General features: G+C 39.7%; 1 protein-coding gene across 2 annotated transcripts in view; it reads right to left on the reverse strand.

The window, feature by feature from the left end:
• The window catches only part of SARNP (SAP domain containing ribonucleoprotein), a 56,781-nt gene extending 34,139 nt beyond the window's left edge, over positions 1-22,642 (reverse strand). Inside the window, exons 1-4 of one of the 2 annotated variants that reach the window (XM_063426856.1) lie at positions 22,424-22,642; positions 11,581-11,680; positions 9,854-9,897; positions 7,449-7,537 (exon numbers count right to left, since the gene is read on the reverse strand). In XM_063426856.1, coding sequence (XP_063282926.1) covers positions 7,449-7,537; positions 9,854-9,897; positions 11,581-11,680; positions 22,424-22,456 — 266 coding nt within the window. In that variant the 5' untranslated portion in view covers positions 22,457-22,642. The remainder of the gene's footprint in view (positions 1-7,448; positions 7,538-9,853; positions 9,898-11,580; positions 11,681-22,423) is intronic. The other variant, XM_063426845.1, reaches the window with a different exon arrangement.
• Between the last annotated feature and the right edge of the window lie 173 nt (positions 22,643-22,815).

The following is a 22,815-nucleotide window of genomic DNA, read 5'->3' on the forward strand; positions in this document are numbered from 1 at the left end:
CCTTGTGCTGAACTATTTGTGCGCATATACTGCCATCTGCTGGATACACATATGTATGCCATTTACTAAGGTTAAAACCTAGGAAATTTGGAGAAAAAAAGGAAAAAAGGATTCACACACACACACACAAACACATATTAAAATCTAAACACGCACACATATAAAATCTACAAAGCCACGGAGATTACAGACAGTTTGGCTTTGTCCTTCCCATACAAAATGTTTATTGCAATATCAATGTATATATATATATATATATATATACACACACACATACACACAGCACAAAATGCACCAAACAAAGCGCATTCTGATTCTTAAGTATATGGGCAAACACCTAGATTACATTTAGTACCAGTCTAGTTGTAACTGCGACTCTAAAATTATTTAAACTATATTTATCACACCATCACTGGGGATGGACCAACTTTCCTGCAAGCCTTGGCTAAAAATATTGGTAGATAAATCTGGTGTAAATTAAATATTGTGTCTTTATGCATGTCAAATCTGTCAGCATTGAAGTTGCAGTTTAGTAGATGAGTGAGTGCGCTGGATCTTGTGTATTGTATAAATTGGCCCCCAGCGGCACCCCATTTATGCATATTCAGGTGACTGCAGCCCCCTGGTTTCATATATATCTCCACGAAGAAAGGCACATGCTGGGCTTTTTGAAGAAAATAATTTGTCTTTATTCATAACACATGCGTTAAAGCAAATCGACGTTTCAGTCCATCATGACTTTCATCAGGATCAAGTCCTATGATGGACTGAAACATCGATTTGCTGTAACCAGTGTGTTATGAAAAAAGAAATCATTTTTACAGATGGGTGGGGGGGTGCTTCATTCCAGGGCCCTATTTAGCCTTGTACTGCAGAGAGCCCCAGATGGAATTTTTTCCCCAACCAAGTAAGTGGGTTCATCTCAGAAGAGCAGACATTAGACTGTGAGAGTAGGACCTGCCAAAGATGGGGTACATTGACGTTGTGGCAGGCTTAAGCAATGTGTGGTCATATAATGTAACTAAACCCCCATTAATTTTGCCTAGATAAGGTGTTTAAACAAACAAACAAAAAAACAACACAATAATAATAATAATAATAAAATCTGTCAGCATTGACGTTGTGGTTTAGTGGATACGTGAGTGAGCTGGATCTTTTGTATTTTATGCATGTGGGGGTAACAGAATTATGCAAGAAAAAAGAAAAGAAAATGGTAATCAACCTGGAACATGGCTGTTAAAGTTCCTTGGATGTTCACTTTATTCCCTATGAATTGAATTAAAACTAAGTTGGGACCATTTCCCTTAGTCTGTATAAATGAATTTGAATGAATTAAGGGGAACCAGCAAATGTATACAGAGATTCAGTTGACTTTAACAGCAAACTGAGCAGTGGTTTTAGAATATGACCCACCCTTAACAGTTTGACAACAAAATTGCACTCAACCTGGGAGAGAAAAGTCTGTTTAGCCTGCAGGCTTTTAAAATGATCAGATAGTGTGGTTTGTAAATTCTATATTTAAATGTACCGGTATTCAATTTGGTTTTAGTGGAATAGAACTGAAATGGGGAAAAAGCTTTATGGGTTCCCTCTACATAAATATTTTACAAATTCTATTACAAAGATGCACAGCGGGTGCCTGTCTTCCATTGCCCACTGACTATTCGTAAGTATAGCATTTAAAAACAAAATGGAGAGGGAGTAACAAGAGGGCATACCAAACCATAAATTACATTTTGCTAATCCTTTCTGGGTGACAGAGTACTTTAATGCTCCCATTTCAGAAGATTAAGATAAAGTTGTATCTGAAAAGATCCTTTGTAATCAGCATGGGAAAACAGCCCTGCTTTATGATGAGGTCACATGAACACAAAACTGCAATGATTCCTTACTGCCGAAGGAATATTTTTTATTCAAATTTTATTTTATTTTTTTAATAAAAAGTAGATTTTCAAATAAGTTAGGGAACATTTTTATGAGATTGCATACCTTGTCTTTTTTATGAAGTAATTTTATATGAAAGCTGGTAAATTGAGGGGAAACAAAAAAAAAAGTTGCACTTGAGTGAAGGTGCCACAAATCAACCACAGCTCCCAAATGGGAGCTGAAAATAAAAAAAATGAAAAATGCATGCAAAAAATAAAATAAACGATCCTTTAGAAACCAGACCGTTATCCTAATGTTTCCACCACTTCTGCTGTCTTACTAGAAAATGATATTAAAAGCACCAAGGGGAAAAAAGCACGCCAAGACAGAGTTAAAAAACAAAAACTAGGGGGCGGCGGAACCTGGATGCCGAGTGGATAAGACTTGCATAGCCTGAGCTCCACTAACCGGTACTGATAAACGTCAATTAACCCAGGCCGCTTGCTAATGTGGACTCATACCGGTGATCACCCAGACAAGGGGACAACGGTGCATCCAGAGATACATTTGTGTTATTTCATTAGCGGAACGCTGACAATAAGGCTTGCAGCCTACACAAGCGTGGGCAGAGGAGAGACGGCCGCTCTCCGAGTCCTTCACCCGACGGAGTTAAACTTACACTAAGCGGTCGCCCCCCCCCAACCCGCCCTGGACCGGTGGAGGTCATCCCAGTCTTCCCCTGACATACTCCTCATAACTCAGCTTGCTTCAAAAAGCTATGCTGATGCGAGCTTGAACTGCTGCCATCTCTCCTAAAATGGCAGCTACTCCTACTCTATCAATGCCTGGCAAGACACAAACTGCAACGACCCTTCGAGACACATTTGAGCATCTACTCCATAATGTTGATATGCTCTTTGCCAGCTAAACCCCATCGTCAAGCACCTGGAACTGCTCAATTAGGCCCACCTGGGCTAAAGACCACCAGGGATATAATACCCCTGCATCTGTCACGGAGGCTGAAGGCCATTGGAGAAACTAAATAACCTCCATTTATTTATACATGCATAGGGATTTGGGAAGAGCGCGGATAACTTTTTCTTTGGTTTTTAATGTATGTATTGGGGCTGATGTTTTCTATGGTCGTTGCTGCCACCCAGGAGTAATGGGAGTTTGAGCGCAGGACTTGTTTTTTTTTTATTTATAACCTATGCGTAGTTGAGCATGTTTTACTAGATACCTAGGTCACTATAACCTGCAATAGGTGGATTTGATGTCCCTTTGGTCATAGCTAACTGTTAATGTATATTAATTCTCTTGCCACTGCTGTTGGGGCAGCGCAAGACAATTATTAGCCCCCCCCCCCCCCCCCAAAAAAACACTAGTAATAAATGAATAAATCTAGTGAACCCCATTTCCTCACAAAATATTGGTTGTGTTTGGGTTGATCGCTCCAAGATGCTCGGGTAAGACTAATCTTATATAAAAAAAAAAAAAAAATAATAATAAAATGGGCCAATTAAAAGGGCCAAGGATACAATGTAAAAGTAACCCACAATTTGTAGACTGACAATACTGCAAAAATGGAAACTCAAAAACCATAAACTGTTATGGTGTGTGCATGAATTTTCGAGGCAGTGAGAGTGTTACAGGGCAATCCCCAATGTAAAACAGGGAGTGTGACAAGAATGAATAGCACAGCTATGCCAACACTGTGCACACAAAGAATAAACACGAATACAGGAAGAGAGGGAAAAAAAAAAAAGTATATACACAATATATTTGGTAGAATTGAGTTTGTACAGATCTGGTTCAGCAATATAATGGTCTAATTTTAGTCGTAGGTTTACTTTTGTGAGATACAGATGGATTAGACATTCTGAAATAAATAGTAGAGTTAAAACCAAGGCCAGAACGTGGCAGAGAAAAACTATAACTTGTTTTTCTTTGGTTTTTACTATATATTGGGGCTGATGTGTACTGTAGTCATTGCAGCCGCCCAGTAATGGGAGTGAGCGTAGGACTTTTCTTTCTGCATTTGTATCCATTTTTTGTATTACTCAGCCTTGTTACAATGCAGCCGCCCATCCCAAGTGTTCCCTATTAAGGGTTAATAATGTCTAGGGGTGTATATAAAAAATACCCCTTTCTGTCTCATTAGAGATTTTTGCTAGAGGCTCAAGGAAGCAAGGTGAATGGTTAGAGTTAGGACACACCTAGGGGGGTCTGCCTTGACGTTGACAGGTGGGCTCATCCTCTCATGGCCATTGGAGGTAACTAAAAAAACCTCCATTTGTTTAAAAATACATGGGGATTAAGGAGAGAGCGCAGGTAACTTGTTTTTCTTTGGTTTTTATTAGCGAAAAACTATAAAACAAAATGTCACACCTCTTGTGTGCTTAGGGCTACGGTATTAGCACGCAATAGCCTAAAGGACTGGTACCAGGTGGTCTGATCAGCAGTACTGGGCTTTAAAAGTAAAGCAGAAACCACAGTTTTGCCGCCAAGAGCTGCAGTTATAGATGCTCAGTGATGCTCTACAATTGCAGTGAAAGGCAACTAACCCTGTACATGCATTCCACCTCATACCTAGAATACACATCACCGTGATGTACGAACGCCATTTTCGGTAACCAGGTGTACAAGGCCCCATGAGGAAACACCATACTCGCATGCTACTACTCACAGTGGCAGGAAGAAGGATGCAGAGCAGTTAAGAAAAATTCCTGTGCTTCCACCTTCTGCCCACAACAAAATATACATGTGCCAGGCAGATTCCCCATGATCTGATTGCTCATCTGTCATATAGCATGGGAGACGGGATTAGAGTTGATGCTGTCTATTACCAAGAAAATAAATACATAAAAAAAAAAAAAAAAAAAAAAAAATTATTATCTTTAAGGTCCTGCCTGACCTTCCCAGAAAAACTCTTGTTCTTACTGTCGCTAAACATATGGAAAATTAGTATTATATAATATAGTGACAAGCAGTTCAGTTAAGGCATGAGGAATAGTTCAGGCAGGGGTCCCATTTTATGAAAGTTTGAGAATGTCATGTAAGAAAGTAGTAAGGACATCCACGTTTATGGGTTCCTTAGCCAGAGAGATAGATATAAAGGAGGGAGATGGAGAGATCCACATTTGTGCAAGGGTGTGTATTGCTGCCAGAGCTATTCTTGTTACTAAAATGTTCTACTGCACAACAACATTAGCAATGGCAAATAGTCTAGACAATAACAATACCTAGAGGCTGGCATGATTATCCTTTTAAACGGACACAAGTAATTTAAAGGGACGTTATATGTTCCATAAACACTTAAAGGAAAACTCCAGTGCCAGGAAAACAATCCGTTTTCCTGGCACTGCAGGTTCCCTCTCCCTCCCCACCCCACCCCCAATCCCCAGTTGCTGAAGGGGTAAAAACCCCTTCAGTCACTTACCTGAGTCAGCGACGATGTCCCTCGTTGCTGCCTCCTCCTCCGCGCCGCTCCTCCTACTGACTCCGTCAGCCGGTGGGCGAGACTGATCCTGCCCACCGGCCGAGGAGACCTAATGTGCATGCGTTGCAATGCCGCGCATGCGCATTAGGTCTCCCCATAGGAAAGCATTGAAAACGATTTTCAATGCTTTCCTATGAGGAAATGAGCGACGCTGGAGGTCCTCACTCAGGTTTGCTGGTCCGTCGCCCTTAGTGCCGTTCCCCTGGGAGCAAAGGGAGTAACTTCTGCGATGTTCCACGGTGGGCAGGCTCCCGTATTCACCGTCGGCATGGGATGCCTATCGATTGGAAGAAAGTCGGTGCTTCCGAAGCACTCAGTAAGAGGTGTGTCTTTCCAGCATGTTCCGCCATCAGTCTGTGGGGGCCCCATTTGTAAGGGATAGAGTTCTCTCGTAGGTGTTGCGTGATGTGGCGGAATGTTCTGCGCCACGTGAGGGTGTGTCTCGACAGGTCCCTATACAGTGTCAAGCTGGCTCCTTCAAAAGTGATTGTGGGGGAACCCCGTGCTGCCCCCATAAGGGCCCCTCTATCAGAGTCTCGAACCATTTTAATTAGAACATCCCGTGGGGCATCTTGTGGTGCTTTTGTGGCTTTGGGGAGTCTAAAGCAGGAGTCAATTCCAATCAGTTTAGCCTGTTTTAGCGGTAGCAATGTGGCTATCAACCTTCTGCAGTAGTGAGGCAGTTCCATATTAGTAATGGTTTCAGGTACCCCTCTAATGCGCACATTACGCGCTTTAGCCTTATCCTCCATGCCTGCTAGTTGGGCCGCCAGTGTAGTGCACTGTTTCTGTAGGGATCCTAGTGTGGCATCTGTGGCCGTTTGTGCCACCTTAGTGCTTCTGAGCGTCTCCTCCGTTGAGGTTACGCGGCCTGCAAGAGTGTTCACCTCTCCTCTAATAAGTGCCATATCTGCGTCAAACATCGCCCTGATTTCTATCATTATAGCCTTAATATCGGCTTTAGTTGCTGGTGCTAGGTCACCACTATCTGGTGTCTGTTGGGGCATAGGTCGTACCTTGGACTGTGCAGGCACAGTGTCCGGGAGGCTGTCGTCGTCAGAGGTCATCTTGGCTGTCTCGCATCGCTGTGTCAGGCGCATAAAAGCGCCTATATCTCTGGTTCCGGAGCCCGGTTCTGCTCTGTGTTTTTTTGCTTTTTTCCCCATGGTCTCGGGTAAGCAGGGGGATGGTATCACGGGTCCCCGTTGGGGTTTTAGCCTCCTTTGCCGCTGTTTTATCGGGTCGGCCGTCGGAGCTATGGTGAGCTGCGACCGTCTCGCTAAGGCGCTGGCTCCGCCCCTCATATTTTATTTTAATAGTTATGTGTAAGCGCTTTGTGTTATTTTTTTTTCTTTATACAGACTCATACCAACAATAGGGACAGTTCAGACTCCTACAGCTCTTTAGTGCTTTATATGTGAAGTGTGTCCTCTTTCATTTTACAAAAGGTGTAGATTTAAACAGAAATTGGCACTTTTGGAATTTAACTTGGTTACACCCCTGCTGGCCGTCAATCAGATGAAGCTAGGGCTCTTACTTCCTTGGATCAGTGGAGCTAAACTCAATAGACAGGTAACTGTTGAGTACACCTGCCTTGCAAAGACTTCTCATTAAGAAGTCTGTGATTGGACAGCCACAAAAAGTCTTTGATGGGTTGGACGGGGAGGGCTTGTTAGGCAGCAGATAAAATATGCAGCTTTTGCAAGCAGTGTTTCAAATATAGCCTCAATGGAAAAAAAAGGCATAATTAAACACATGCTTGTTTTCACTAGGGGTATATCTATTGCATTAATTTCATTTTTTTGCTGAAACAAAAAGGGAATATAGATGACGTGTCTCTTTCACAATATAACTTTTCAACCATGCATAGACTAGCAGGTCTATTAACTAGAATTTAATTAGTAGCAAAATGACAAGTTTTAGGCTAAAATAGCCAAGTTGTTACAATTTTAGTAAATAAACCACTAAGAATCATGCAAACCCTTTAGAATAAAGCATTGATGATTCAACACAAAATGCTCTTAACAAATACAATACATTTTATTGAGGATAAATAAAGCCAACACTATGACCATGCTCTTACTTTTCCTCTGGTTTGGAAGGGGTTTCTTCTTCTTCTTCTTCTTCTTCTTCTTCCTTGACTGGAGCGTCTGATGGCTTTTGCTCTTCTTCCTGCACGGAAACGGGGTAGGGAGAAAATATACAGTTTTAGGACAAATGGAACGCAATAATCTATACTAAAACTTTACTTGCCTAAAACATGGGGGGTGGAAGAAAGCAAATAGCCCATGTTTCAAGTTGTGTCAGCAAAAAAAAAAAAAAACACATTGATCTGAAGTTTAAATTTTTATCAGTTCATTGACCACCCTCACTTCCCAGTCCCCATCATAACACTACAGAGTGAACGTTGGTAGTGGGGACATTTGCCATTCCTATGCCATATGCCTGAATAAACTGGGCTTTTTAAGAAATGAAAACAAGTGTGAGAGGGAATTTTATTCAAGTAAGGAGAAATAAGTATGTAGGTAAAGAGTCATATTTCCATTGCCATCCATGATGTATTCAGAGATAAAGCAAAAGGCAGGAAAGCGCTTCTTTAAATCTATAATGATTATGGTATACATGTAAGCTTGTCCATTTTCAGCAATCTTCCCTTAACTTTAATGTGAGCAGGCAGTGATTCACTACCAAGCAGAGTGGAGCGAAAAAACAAAACTTAAAAAGAATGGTTAAATAGCCATTCTATGGTCAGAGATAATATATTTCCTTGTTATGCCTATTCTTAAGATTTAAATGTGATATTGGCATTTACAGGGCTAATCTGCTGAAATAATATAGATTTAATGGTTTACATGTTCAATGTAAAGACAGAGTAATAATTTCTCAAGTCTTCAACTTAAAGTCAATTCCATCATGCACAGCTTAACAGAGAACTTTATTTTCCACCATTCCTTTAAAGAAATTCAAGAATGTTGCCAGGACACCAATTTGTTTGACACCTAACAGTACAGCATATGCATCAAGCCAATAAAGCCTTTAGTAGTAGTAAAATAACATGTCTACCCCTAAAAGTGGTGTTTTAGTTTTAAAAGAAAACTGGCAACTTGTATTGTTTAAAATATATTAATTTCTAATTCATACATGCAAGTAAATACCCTCTTGTCAGCGCATAGCCTTGTTCTAAATAGGTGGCCATAGAAATCCACTAAAGACCCTCCAGGCCCCAAAACAGCTTCACTAAAATTAAGTTGCTACGGTTTCAGGAATTGCCTGGCACTGGTTTACCATCTGCAAGACTTTGCAAGGGCCATTCCTATAGAATTCCCTACCACCAACGTTTTAATTCCAAAGTCTCCTCTCTAGTGCGGTTTCAGTCGGCTACCTCCAAAATCTGCTTTCTAATAATTTAAAAAAAAGGAATCCTCAGACATCCGCGGGCACGAGCAAAGGCTTACCGCTCTATGCTCACCATTCATAAAAAGTGGCTTGAGAAACGTACAGATGCTGGGCTCCTGGGCAGAATGTCAGGATTTATAAAGCTGCATTATGGGGTGATTTCAGACCTTCAAAATTTACATGGCCATAGAATACAAGTCAGTGTTCCTCACATAAACCCATCTTGTTTCCACTGCTTCTACCTCCTTTTCTTAGTCCCATTCCATTTCCACAAATTTTTGTATTTTTTTTTTTATTTTGTCTCACCTACCCTCATTCATTGTAGTACAGTGGAGTACAGAGAGATAAGGTATTCAACCTCATCTGCCTGTCTGTCAGCTCAGCCAACATTGTGAATCCAGAAAGGAAGGGATGTTATATTGAAGACTGAATGCGCGCAGCTTCCAGATTGGGCAGAGGAGCTTGCATACCCTTACTGTCTACGTTCTGCGTGCTACAATATGAAAAAATGTAAAACTGATTCAGGGCATTATACCACCCATCATTAGTACGCTACAGCCCTTGCTTTATGTGCCTAGTCAGCTTATTGCAAGTCACCTAAGGAGGAACTAGAATATAAGTGGTGCTTCAGATCAAAAAACGAAAGCTGTCCCTACATGCTAAGGGTAAGTAAGGAATACATTAAAAATAGATATTTGGCTTCCACTCCCTCCATTCTACTGAAACTGCCCTCAGCAAAGTGACTATTAAGTCAATCTCTGCAAAATATAAAGGTTATTATTCTGTTAAGCCTCGATTAATATTTTTGGACAAGCTTTATATATATAAAAAAATCAAAAAAAAATCAAAAAAAAAAATCACGGTCTTAATTCTCTTTGGCTCTGATTTTGATACGGTTAACTACTTTCTTCATCAAATTCTTGACAACCTTGCATCAATGACATTGTACTTTACTGGTTTTCATACTATTTTTCTGAACAATCATCTACTGCCATCTCCTTTCCACTGCCCACCTCAGTTTGCATTCCTAAAGTCTCTGTTCTAGGTTACCCATGTTGACAAGGAAGAAATAAAAGTGTAGATATTTCTTACCTCTGTTTCATCTCCTAAAACATCTTCCTCAGCAGCCTCTTCAGCTAAAGAAAAAAAAAATCACATTTAATTAATCAGTAATCTGATACCTGTAAAGCCAATAATTCATTGAAAACTAATCAGCATTGAAATTGATTTCAAGATTTGTACATTAGAATAAAGTTTGAATTAAATAATGCTGGTGCTAAATAAGCTAGAGTATATTTAATGAATCTGTTGTAAGTGCATATATATATGATGTAAAATCTGCTCTATCAAATAAAAAAAATATTATTAAAGAGACATTGATAGCCAAAACCTCTTCCAATTTATACATTCATATGGTCACCTCCAAAGGGGCATCTGAAGCTGGGTGGCAGGGTGCTCAACCCAAAAATGACCTGGTTTGGACTCCAAACATACATGCACCATGGTAAGCAGCCAAACCATTTTAGTACAGTTTGACAAGTTACCTGGATCCTGACGGGCTCTGCCCCTGCTTCCAATATTCTTCAGAAAAATAATCTGATCAGATCTTCAGAGGTAAGAAGGGCCCATGCAGACCATACTTACTGACAGAGTGTCAGCCAGTGGTTTGACTACTTACTGTGTGAAGGCAACAGAACTTCAGCGAGCTTTAATAGTTCTGATGATTGGAGTGCTACTTGAAACACAAAACTAGAGTAACACTAGACATATATATCTCTATACCATGCAGGACTAAACCTGTGATTTTTTTTTTTTTATTATTAAAGGGACACAGTCACCAGAACAACCATAGCTTAATGTAGTTGTTCTGGTGAGTATAATCATTGCCTTCAGACATTTTCATGTAAACACTGCCGTTTCAGAGAAAAGGCGATGTTTACATTGCCCCTAGGGACACCTCCAAGTGGCCGTTCAGCGTCCCCACACTCTGCATGGGACACTGAATTTTCCTCATAGAGATGCAACTGATTCAATGCATCTCTACGTAGAGGTGCTGATTTGCCAAAACAGTGTTTGACCCCGCCCTCTTGACAATTTTAGCCTCATGGGAAAGCTTTGGATTGGCTAAAAATTGGCAATTCTGATGATGTCACCAAGGAGGCAGGGCCAGCGCCAGCAGACCAGTGGAGAGCTGAAAATAAGATGAGTGTTTGACTTGTTGCAGGCTCTTATGCACTAAAGTTAGAATTTAAAGCAACACTATAGCGTCAAAACACAATCTAACCCCCCACTGGCCTTCCTAAATCCAGTAAAATCTTATCTTTATTCCAGTTTGCTGGTGCTGGCTCTGCCCCGATCATCTGCCTCTATGGCTGACGTTATCAGAAGTGATCTCAGCCAATCACAATGCTCTCCAATGGGAAAGCATTAAAATTTTTTGAGATTTTCAATTTAGATGAAATCAGCCAAGAAGGTGGACCGTGGATTATCTCAGCCAAGGAGGTGGAGCAAAATGCTAACCTGACCAATTGAAATTTACTTTAAGTTCTCACAAAGATTTACAGGGAGCCAAGATGGTGGCCCCCCCGTCGCTGAAAATAAAAAGTGTTGAGTTTATACATTTAATGCCGCTTACAAATACACATTTGTTAAAAAAAAAAAAAAAAAAAAATGGATAGGGAAACAGAACACTAAAACCATGGGAAGTGATATTTCCCCTTTAAATAAGATGGTCAGAAGAATTATATTGTAGGATCCCAGCATAATGTATTTGGGGGCACATAAAATAATAAGGACGTTTCAAAACAATTGTTCCCAACCGTGCTCATCCAGATATGCCTGGAGCCTGTTGATCAGATCACTCTTGTTTCCTTTCACCTCCAAACCACGGGCCAGGCACGCCTGCTTAAGCTCAGCCAGCTGCAACATTAAACCAAAGAGAATTATTCATTAGGACAGCAGGGCATTGATTATACACAAGCAAACAAAGCTTCAGTAAACAGTAAATGTTAAAATGGCCAGTAATACCTTCATAGCAATTTCCATTTTAGTAAAAAAAAAAACAAAAAAAAAACAATGCAGAATATGCAGAAACTGTCGAGGAATGGAGACAAAAAAAAAAAAGTCAAATGTGTGTCACATTAATTCCATTCTAAACTAAAAGTGTTTCTCTTCCCACTCTCCCACTCCTTCAGTTATCAGCTACTTTACTGATGATTTAATGTAAATCAGTTTAAAACAACACTTCAAGCAATATAACCACTGCAGCTTGGAGTGCCCTGGAGACCCACATTGTAAGTGGTCAAGCCATTTTAGAACAGTTTGACATCTTACCTGGGGTCTGCCAGGCCAAGATCCCTACTTTCGCCAGACAGAGGAATGCGGTCTGTCCAAGCTCATATTGTTAGTATAATGTTAACCTGATAAACCATGCTCTCCAGTCCCTTATTATTGTAGTCATTTCTACTGACTTTTAGATTCCCCAAAAGGTTACACTGTTTATTTTAGTATATCTGATGCTAGTTTTAACCATTTGTGAACTATTACCATTATTCATTTTTTAGGTTCTTCTTATTTTATTTTTTCTTCATCTAGTGGTACAAACTTTGTGTATGATTGGTTTAATTTAGAGTTTATATTTTACTAAAATTCAAGTTAGACAAATTAAATAGTGCTAAATAAGCTAAAGTATATTTAATAAATCTGTTAGTGCATTGTGCATATATATATGATGCAAAATAAATGTGAAACAATTTATAAAAAATTGGGTCAAAATTAAAGTGATAGTGCTTTGATGTATATACTCACAAGACACCTCATACATCTGCTCTTTATCAAATAAAGATATTAAAAAGACATTGATACCCAAAACATCTTCCAATTTATACATCCCCATGGTCACCTCCAAAGGGGCATCTGAAGCTGTTTGGCTAGTGGAATGTTCATTAAAGGGACATTCCACTAGCCAAATACAAATCACTGTTTTATAGATATACTCCAAATAAAAACACGCAAGCATTTAAATTATGCATTAAATCTAATCACAGACTTCCTAATGTACTTACGGTGTAATTTATAAAAGTGTCAATTTCTATTAAAGTCTGTACTTTTTGCAAAATGAAAAAACAAAACAAAAAAAAATAAACAAGACAGTTATCACACCAAGCTTTTCAGCAAGATAAAAGTGCTTTAGGGATCTGGAGTGCCTTTTTAATACTTCTTTAATTCTATCCATTGGTACGGTTTCAATTTGCAAAAATGCCTGAAGCTATATGCCCACCTTCTAACTAAAAGCTCAGGTTGCCATGGCGACAAGAAATTGTGTCACAGATGCTTGCAAAAGCACATGACGTAACAAGCAATAGCGGAACTATAAGGTCCGCGAGTGCAACCGGCCCTCTGTATTCCGCCTGTCATGGGGTCCTCAAGAGCTGGCTGGCTACCTAAAGGCTCCACCTATAAAAATCTTGGCTCCTACATTTTTTTAAGCTGGCTCCTATATTCAAAGCAAATTTGTCAAGCCCTGACCTAACTTATAAAAATTTTCTTTGGCCCAAGACGATGTCTTGCTTTTCACAGCATCATACCTGGCATAGTAGTAAGGGGACAGAATAATGGCATCAACTGCAGACTAGAAGAAGCTGCAGCAAAACTGCAGCTTGGGAGGAGAGTTTCATTTGAATGCATCTCCCATAATTTTTAACAGCAATGTTAACAGTAAATATGTATTTTTAACGTTAGTGTGTTCCTTGCTCTCTTTAGATCCCTGTGCACCCGCCCTTTAAAAAAAAATGTGCGTAGTGAGGTCACTGCGCAGATGGAGGTGCCAGAGACCTTCTTTTCTTCTGTGCTTAATTGAATCCTGCTTTAGGCAAGGCAGCTTAGGGTACGGGGAATCGCTATATAAATGTATTAATTGCACATAAAATTAGGAATAATCCACTGATTATTCCAACTGCTCAAGCAATGTCCAAAAGCATTGTGTATGAATACGGATTATGAAATTATAGAAAAACACATACTTTAAATCTGTTTTGTTCTGCACACTAAAGTAAGAACACTAAGGGTTGGGGGCTCCTCTCGTTTTAGCACCTACTGACTTACTTATGCACACGTTTAACTACTATATTGGCACGTCACTATAAACCAACCTGAATACTTGACTTTTTAGAACGTTGCCCCCATTCATTTTTGAAAGGGCCACATGTACTGCAGGTGTCTAAATTTTTAATACATTATATAGATCAAGGTGCCTTAAAGGTATATTGTGAAATATTGAATCACTTTCACTCCCATGATGCTTTGCCTGCCTTTAAATTGGCTAAGCAGCATGGAAAATGTAATACAAAAACATCTCCTACATTTGAAATCACTGCACTTGCTGCCAATGCCCGGATTTATATAGTCTGCGGTGAGCTCTGTCCACACCAGGACATGGCTCATCCAATCTGGATACAATTTTTCAGTAAGACCTGTATATGAGCCCTAAGGGTTTAAAACATTTTTCTGTGCGATGTATAATAAGACATGGAAAAGGCTGTGATCACACATTTTTATTTCACTTAAAAATAAATAAAATAACTGAATTTAACACACTTAAGCATTAATACCTATGCAAGGAGGATAAGTCATGTTGTGTGGAGTGCCCTTCTAGCCACGGGCGTAATATAGTGGGGGATACTTATGAAGGCAAAACTTATATGCTTTTTTGGGGGACAGATGGCTGAATGAGGAACGATCACCATGGACAACATGGAAGATTTGACACCAAACGCAGCACCGGTTTTTACTTGATTAATGTCTAGCATGGGATAGTATTCTGATTTTAGTCATTAACCCCTTAAGACCGCAGCCAAATGTACAAGTTGTGATCCAAAAAACGTAAACAAAACCTGGCATTTGCGCTATATGTCTGTCCAACCATAATTCACCTCTTTCATATTAAATGCACCCCCCATTATTATATATCATTTTATTCAGGGGAAACGGGGCTTTCGTTTAACATCAAATATTTAGGTATGGAACATAATTTAATATGAAAAAAATATTACAAAAATGAGAGAAAATAAGAATTTTTTAAATTTTTTTTAGTTCTACGTGACATTCTAACTGTGAATGTCATAATACTGTTTGCTTTTACTGCAATACAATACACATATTTGTATTCAGCGATGTCTCGCGTGTAAAACAGTACCCCCTATGTACAGGTTTTATGGTGTTTTGGGAAGTTACAGGGTCAAATATAGCGTGTTACATATTTCTGTTTTTTTACATTGAAATTCGCCAGATTGGTTACGTTGCCTTTGAGACCATATGGTAGCCCAGAAATAAGAATTACCCCCATGATGGCATACCATTTGCAAAAGTAGACAACCTAAGGTATTGCAAATTGAGTATGTCCAGTCTTTTTTAGTAGCCACTTGGTCACAAACACTGGCCAAAGTTAGTGTTAATATTTGAAAATGCAAAAAACTAATTTGAACGCAAATTTTGGCCAGTGTTTGTGACTAAGTGGCTACTAAAAAAACTGAACATACCCTATTTGCAATACCCTGGGTTGTCTACTATTGCAAATGGTATGCCATCATGGGGATAATTTTCATTCCTGGGCTACCATACGGTCTCAAAGGCAACCTGGCGAATTTTAATGTGAAAAAACTGAAACGCAAACCTTATATTTGACTCTGTAACTTTTGAAAACACCATAAAACCTGTACATGAGAGGTACTGTTATACTCAGGAGACTTCGCTGAACACAAATATTAGTGTTTCAAAACAGTAAAACGTATCACAACAATTATATCGTCAGTGTAAGTGCCATTTGTGTGTGAAAAATGCAAAAAATGTCACTGTCACTGACGATATCGTCGTTGTAATATATTTTACTGTTTTGAAACACTAATATTTGTGTTCAGCAAAGTCTTCCGAGTAAAACAGTACCCCCCATGTACAGGTTTCATGGTGTCTTGGAAAGTTACAGAGTTAAATATAGTGCTAGACAATGTAATTCCCTGAACTTTTGGCCTGGGTTGGCAGGCAGGTCCTGCAAATTGTAATTAATAAAATTACCTAATTATGTAAAATTATTACATAAATATATGCGTAGAATTATTATATATATATGTGTGTATATATATGTATATAATTTTTTTTATTTTTATTTATATATAGGTATATACATAGTGATATATACGTATATACTTATGTATATAGATATATATATTATTTCGTTCTACATGTATTTTGATATCAATATATATATATATATATATATTAATTTTAAAATACAGTTAGAACGAAATTAGGCATGTTTATATATTTTTTTATTTATTTTTTTAACGTATTTATATATTTATTTATTTTTTATTATATATAAATATATATATAATGAAAATTATATATATATTTAATCAATATCATTGTACGTGTATTTTGATATTAATATATATATATAATTATGTATATATTAATATTAAAATACACGTAGACAGTGTATGCATGTATATATATACTTAGATCATATATATAATAAATATATATGATCTAAGTATATATAATTTATTTTTACACTGTTTTAACATTTTTTTATTTTTTTTTCAGACAGCAGGGGGAGTACCTGTCATTACAGGCACTCCCCCTGCTGGCAATGCCTTGGACGGCTATGCCGTCCATGTGATCGCGGGGTCCTCGCAAGGACCTCGCGATCACATGGCCCTGGGCGGCTGAAGAGGACGCAGGGGGACTCCCTGGGCTCCCAGGTAAGTCCCCCATACCGCGATCGCCGGCGTGGGATCGCCGGCGACCGGGTAAGTACATAAGATCGCAGGACGTACTATGCCGTCCTGCGGCTTTTAGAGCCACCAAAATAAGGACGGCATAGTACGTCCTGCGGTCTTAAGGGGTTAAAACCACAATGTACTACCACACCGCCTGGCCAGGTCTCTCATCAAAGCCAGCCACCTGTGCGCCTGCATCATCTGAGCCTGGGCACTCCAGGTGGGGTCAAAGCCTCATTCAATGGCTCAGACCCCAGTCACCCTGGATCCCCCCTCAGCCCAGCGCAGTTCTCTGTATCTATCCCCCCACATGACTTTAGTTCGGCTTCCCTACCTCCCCCAGTGATCTAACTGCGGCCTCCCCAATCACGTTACATGGAGTTCCCAGATAGCTGTAGGACACAATCTACACAGGACTGGGTAGTACATACAGTTGCAAGAAAAAGTATGTGAACCCTTTGGAATGATATGGATTTCTGCACAAATTGGTCATAAAATGTGATCTGATCATCATCTAAGTCACAACAATAAACAATCACAGTCTGCTTAAACTAATAACACACAAAGAATGAAATGTTGCCATGTTTTTATTGAACACACCATGTAAACATTCACAGTGCAGGTGGAAAAAGTATGTGAACCCCTAGACTAATGACATCTCCAAGAGCTAATTGGAGTGAGATGTCAGCCAACTGGAGTCCAATCAATGAGATGAGATTGGAGGTGTTGGTTACAGCTGCCCTGCCCTATAAAAAACACACACCAGTTCTGGATTTGCTTTTCACAAGAAGCATTGCCTGATGTGAATGATGCCTCGCACAAAAGAGCCCTCAGAAGACCTACGATTAAGAATTGTTGACTTGCATAAAGCTGGAAAGGATTATAAAAGTATTTCCAAAAGCCTTGCTGTTCATCGGTCCACGGTAAGACAAATTGTCTATAAATGGAGAAAGGCACAGCACACCAACATCAAAACCTCATCCCAACTGTGAAGTATGGTGGTGGGGGCATCATGGTTTGGGGCTGCTTTGCTGCGTCAGGGCCTGGACGGATTGCTATCATGGAAGGAAAAATGAATTCCCATACTTTTTCCACCTGCACTGTGAATGTTTACATGGTGTGTTCAATAAAAACATGGCAACATTTCATTCTTCGTGTGTTATTAGTTTAACCCCTTAAGACCGGAGGGCGTACAATTACGCCCTATTTTGAGCGGCTCTAAACGCCGCAGGGCGTAATTGTACGCCCTCCGGTCTGTTCTTACTTACCCGGTCGCCAGCGATCGCGGTTGGGGGGAATCTCAGGGAGCCCCCCGCAGCATGTCCTTCCTCTTCAGCCCCCCCCCGGCCATGTGAGAGTGAGGTCCTTGCGAGGACCTCACAATCACATGGCCGGGATAGCTGGCTCAGGCATTGCCAGCAGGGGGACTAACTGTATATAACAAATACTAACGCTAACTTTGGCCAGTGTTTGTGACCAAATGGCTACTAAAAAAGACTGGACATACCCCATTTGCAATACCTTGGTTTGTCTAATATTGCAAATGGTATGCCATTATGGGTGTGAATTTAATTCCTGGGCTATCACAGGGTCACAAAGGCAACGTAACCTATCTGGCAAATTTCAAATGTAACACGCTATATTTGACCCTGTAACTTCCCAAAACACCATAAAACCTGTACATAGGGGGTACTGTTTTACACGTGAGACTTTGCTAAATACAAATATGTGTATTTTATTGCAGTAAAAGCAAACAGTATTATGACATTGACAGTTAAAATGTCATGTAGAACTAAAAAAAAAATAATTTCTTATTTTCTCCCATTTTTTTTCATATTAAATTATGTTTCATAGCTAAATATTTGATATTAAATGAAAGCCCTGTTTCCCCTGCATAAAATGATATATAATAAGGGGGGTGCATTTAATATGAAAGAGGTGAATTACGTTTGGACAGACCTATAGTGCAAATGCCAGGTTTTGTTTACGTTTTGTTCTGTTCACAACGTGTACATTTGGCTCAGTCCTTAAGGGGTTAAGCAGACAGTGATTGTCTATTGTTGTGACTTAGATGATGATCAGATCACATTTTATGACCAATTTGTGCAGAAATCCATATCATTCCAAAGGGTTCACATACTTTTTCTTGCAACTGTATCTACAGCTGTAATACGGATAGGAAAGGAGTGCCAGCTCCTGGGGTCAGTCTCTAGTTTATTAATAATAGAAATTAATATCAACAGTCCCTGGTTCACGTGACGATTATGTGTTATCTATACACATATATAGTGTGTTTTCCCCCAATGCTACACATTGTGGACCGGCCATTTTAAGTTTTACTTCTATTCATTTTTTTTAATATCTGTATAATTTTTTTTAATTTATATTAGATTAATTAAAAAGTCTAATATTAATAAAGTTATAGAAAAAAGTATTTAAAAAAAAAAAAAAGGCATTTTCGGCCAAGGGCATCTTTAATTTTTGGTTTTGGCCCAGAATTTTCATTTTGGTGCGTCCCTACTACAAAGGGCAGGATTTTTTTTTTTTTTTTTTTTTAAATCTATCAAAGCTTTACATCAAGATTATTTCAGCCTGACTCACCGCCAGACAAAAAAAAAAAAAAAAAAAGGGATTAAATACACCTTTGCATGCCTCCGTACCTTTGGGAGAGTCAGAGTGGATCCTTTCCCTGTGGTCCAGCAGGGCTGTTCTGATCATCTTAAAGCTCGACTTGCTCTGTTGCCCCGTGCACCATTTAGTGATGCGTACCGTAGTGACATCATACCCCGGCATCACTGAAGGGCATGGAAAGTAGCAGAGCTAGAAGATTACAGTTCCCTTGCGACTTGCCTCCACCCCCTCAAGGATCATCATATAATCCTCAGCTGGAAAACTAAAGATAGCTGGCAAGAGGGGAGAGCCTAGCAGCTAAGCCGATCGGTCGCATGTTTGGTGTGATCCATGCAGACTCGGTCCAAAACAGCTTTTACTGCTCAATCCTGCCATGAATTTCACCTACCGAGATATCCCAGAGCTGAGAGGCAGCAACTGCATATAACCTCGCTCGGTCTTTGACCGTGAGCGGTGGCATTCTCAGGAAGTGGACCTGCAGCCTACCAGATGCCTACTCACAATGACCGTGAGTGGAGTGGCCGAACCGTCAGCTGGTTGCCGCATATCATATCTTGTCCTCTTCCCCTCACCAGTGAGGGTCATCCAGACACTCCTGCCAAAGTCGCAATCCATACATTGCACCGCGGCGGCTCCTGGTTGATGCTCTGGCGCAACACTGAAAGCTGGGAACTGGAAGCAGGTGCTGCAGAAAGACTAGGAACTACATTTCACATCACACCTAGTGGCCGGGTAATCCTTTAAACAGCCGAAACTCCTCACCCAATGCTTGTTTTTAACTTCAAATATAACAGTAGGGATTTATAACCCTATATCTATCTATACATAACAATGTTTGCCTTTTTTATAATGTATAAAATGTTGATGTTTTCTGATTGGATGACAGTGTATGACGCAATTTTGCATTAATCTTTCCCCTATATAAACTCCCACTAGCCAGGTTGAATATTCTTTATGCCATTTGAGAAAGCCTTTTTGGTGAAACGCGTAATGGTGATTTTATACTGCGTATTTTAGATCAATTAAAAGGTTTTTGGTTACTTTACTGTGCCAATTCTCTTTTTATTGTATTTTTATGCACTTTTACTATTTTTACTTTCCTGGATTTTTATTATTGTTTCTGCACTTAAAGAAATCCCAGGTGGGGATCACACCACCAACACCTTATTAATAGAGCAGTATTTTGTGCTCTACACCTGGAAGTATTACTCTAGTTACTTTTACTTACCTTTATCCAATTGAGAGCACTATTGTCGCCTCTTCATTTCCCCTGGAGCTTCGGATCACCAGACGGCGCTGATAGACGCATTTCCTTAAATTCATTAAATGTGCATTTTCTACCTTTTACTACTATTTTACCCGTTGGATTTTAGACGTACTGCACTACTGGTTGCCAGTTTTTGTTTTTCATATGCGAATACCCTGAGACACTAGGACGCACCCATCTCTACTGAAAAACTACTCATCTATAACCCATCAAGCAATGGGCTCTAGCGAGACTCTGTAGGACTCTTTTTCCGCTGGCGCAGCCCTACCCCATCTCTTTGTATTGATAGATATACACACACATTGTACAGCGCTACGGAATTTGCTGGCGCTATATAAAATAATAATACACACAAATTTTTAAATGGACTTTCATTTAACATGCCAGACAGCTACATTTATAGAACTAAAATGGTTTGACCTATTACAGTGGGAGGGGCCAGGAACCATATTCAACACAAGGATCCATAGTGGTTATAGACCTTGAAACGTTCTTTAACCCCTTAAGGACACATGACATGTGTGACGTCATGATTCCCTTTTATTCCAGAAGTTTGGTCCTTAAGGAGTTAATCAGTCTTCCCCCCCCCCCCCCCAATTGAGATGTGTAATCTTAAGAATTTATTTTGTGTGTTCATTGATTACTTTTTGATCATTTGCCCAAGAAAGTCTATTTTAACATGAATGCTTCTATTTTGCCTAAGTACGGTAGGATAAAGACTAGGTGTGGCTGGAAAGGTTCCATGAGAGTTCTATCTCTACAACACCTGTGGATCCATCTTTCGGGCATACGTGATAAAGAGTGTGTAGCAAGCATGTGCACACTGACACTATTTACTAAAGTGTCAAATATTTAGAATTCAAAGTAGATTTTAAATTGTAGAATTGTAATTTAAAAAGTAAAATTGGATAATGGTTTCAATTCAGCATTTTGGCCAAAAATATGAAATTCACACATTTCATAACACTGGTGCGTAAATTACTAGATGTGAATTACAATAAACTGTCAAAACAATCACATTTTATTATACACTACTATGTGCAGTTCTTGTGTCAATTCGCTACAAAGTTTAGGAAAGGATAAAAACCACTACATATTGTATTAGTTAATGTACCATAGATGTTATATGTGGAAACTAACAAACAATGCACAGTAACAAAGTTATTTAAAAGGAGTTGAATACAGTGACACACTTATCCCTTCAGAATCAGCTACATTGTGTTGCCAATAATTTAGCACAACAGCTGAGCAGTTAAATGCAGGGTGAACAAGATCAATAGCAATGGGGTAATCACACCACAAAGCTAAACCATAACACTATGGAATGCTACGAACTGATCAACAGCTGATCAACCGGAGACAGTGAAAAGTCTGATAGACCAGTGCCAACTTTTGTACATGCTTCAAAATACAACATATAAAACTAGAGTGAACTTTGATATAATATGTGAAACAGCTAGGCATCGGCAACCTAAAATCAATAATACAAAAAAAATAAGCCACATTCTGACAATAGCAGAAGTTATTATTTTCTACCCTCTCAATTCGAAGTGGCACTTGAATTTCAAGACAAAAAAAAAAAACCCACACAAACATAAATTCATTTCAGGCCAAAACAACTGAATTGGAAGATTTACAAACAGCTTTCAATTTAGTTATTTTTGGTAACAAAAAAATGAAATTCACTTTGAATGCTCAATAAGATCCCCATTATTTCTCTTTCACTGCAAGTGAAATCTTCTTATACACACTTAACAGAGGGGAGCGGTGCGCTATGTACAATAGATATCCTGTCCCCGGTGCTATCTAGCCATGCTCAGCTCATGCCTGGCCTCCTGCTCAGCCGGTTACTTGCCCCCAGCCCGGAGTGCCAGCATGCCGTCACCTTCTCCATGTCTCTCGCGGTGTATTATATTATACGGGGAGGGGAGGGAGGTGATCAATAAATACCGCGATCCGGTACACTACCCGCCCGTTAGCGCTAAGTACCTTCAGCTTGTGGATCTCCACCACGTCCGCCATCTTTCTTCCTCCCACAGACTGTGCTCACTCAGCACGGGCTCCGGCGATTGGTCGGTCGCACGCGTGACGTTTCGTCCAAAACAAAGCGCGGGAGTCCGGACTCTGCCTGAGGTGTCTCCTCGATGAACGCGACTTGACCGAGTGTCTCGCAGAGCGTCAGCGCGTCAGCAAACCGAGATGCGAATAAAAACGAAATAAATAAATAAATAAAAAAAAGAAGTAACAAAACTTGCACCAGGAAACAGGGCGGGGATTTACTGGTAAAAGTCTGACCAATCTACGTCGCCCGCCTGTGTACTTTACTCTAGCGTGAAGAACAGCGGGAACCAATGAACGCAGAGAATCGTCACGACGCGTTA

Source organism: Pelobates fuscus, chromosome 1 (genome assembly GCF_036172605.1).
Source record: "Pelobates fuscus isolate aPelFus1 chromosome 1, aPelFus1.pri, whole genome shotgun sequence".
In the NCBI taxonomy this organism is placed as follows: domain Eukaryota; kingdom Metazoa; phylum Chordata; class Amphibia; order Anura; family Pelobatidae; genus Pelobates; species Pelobates fuscus.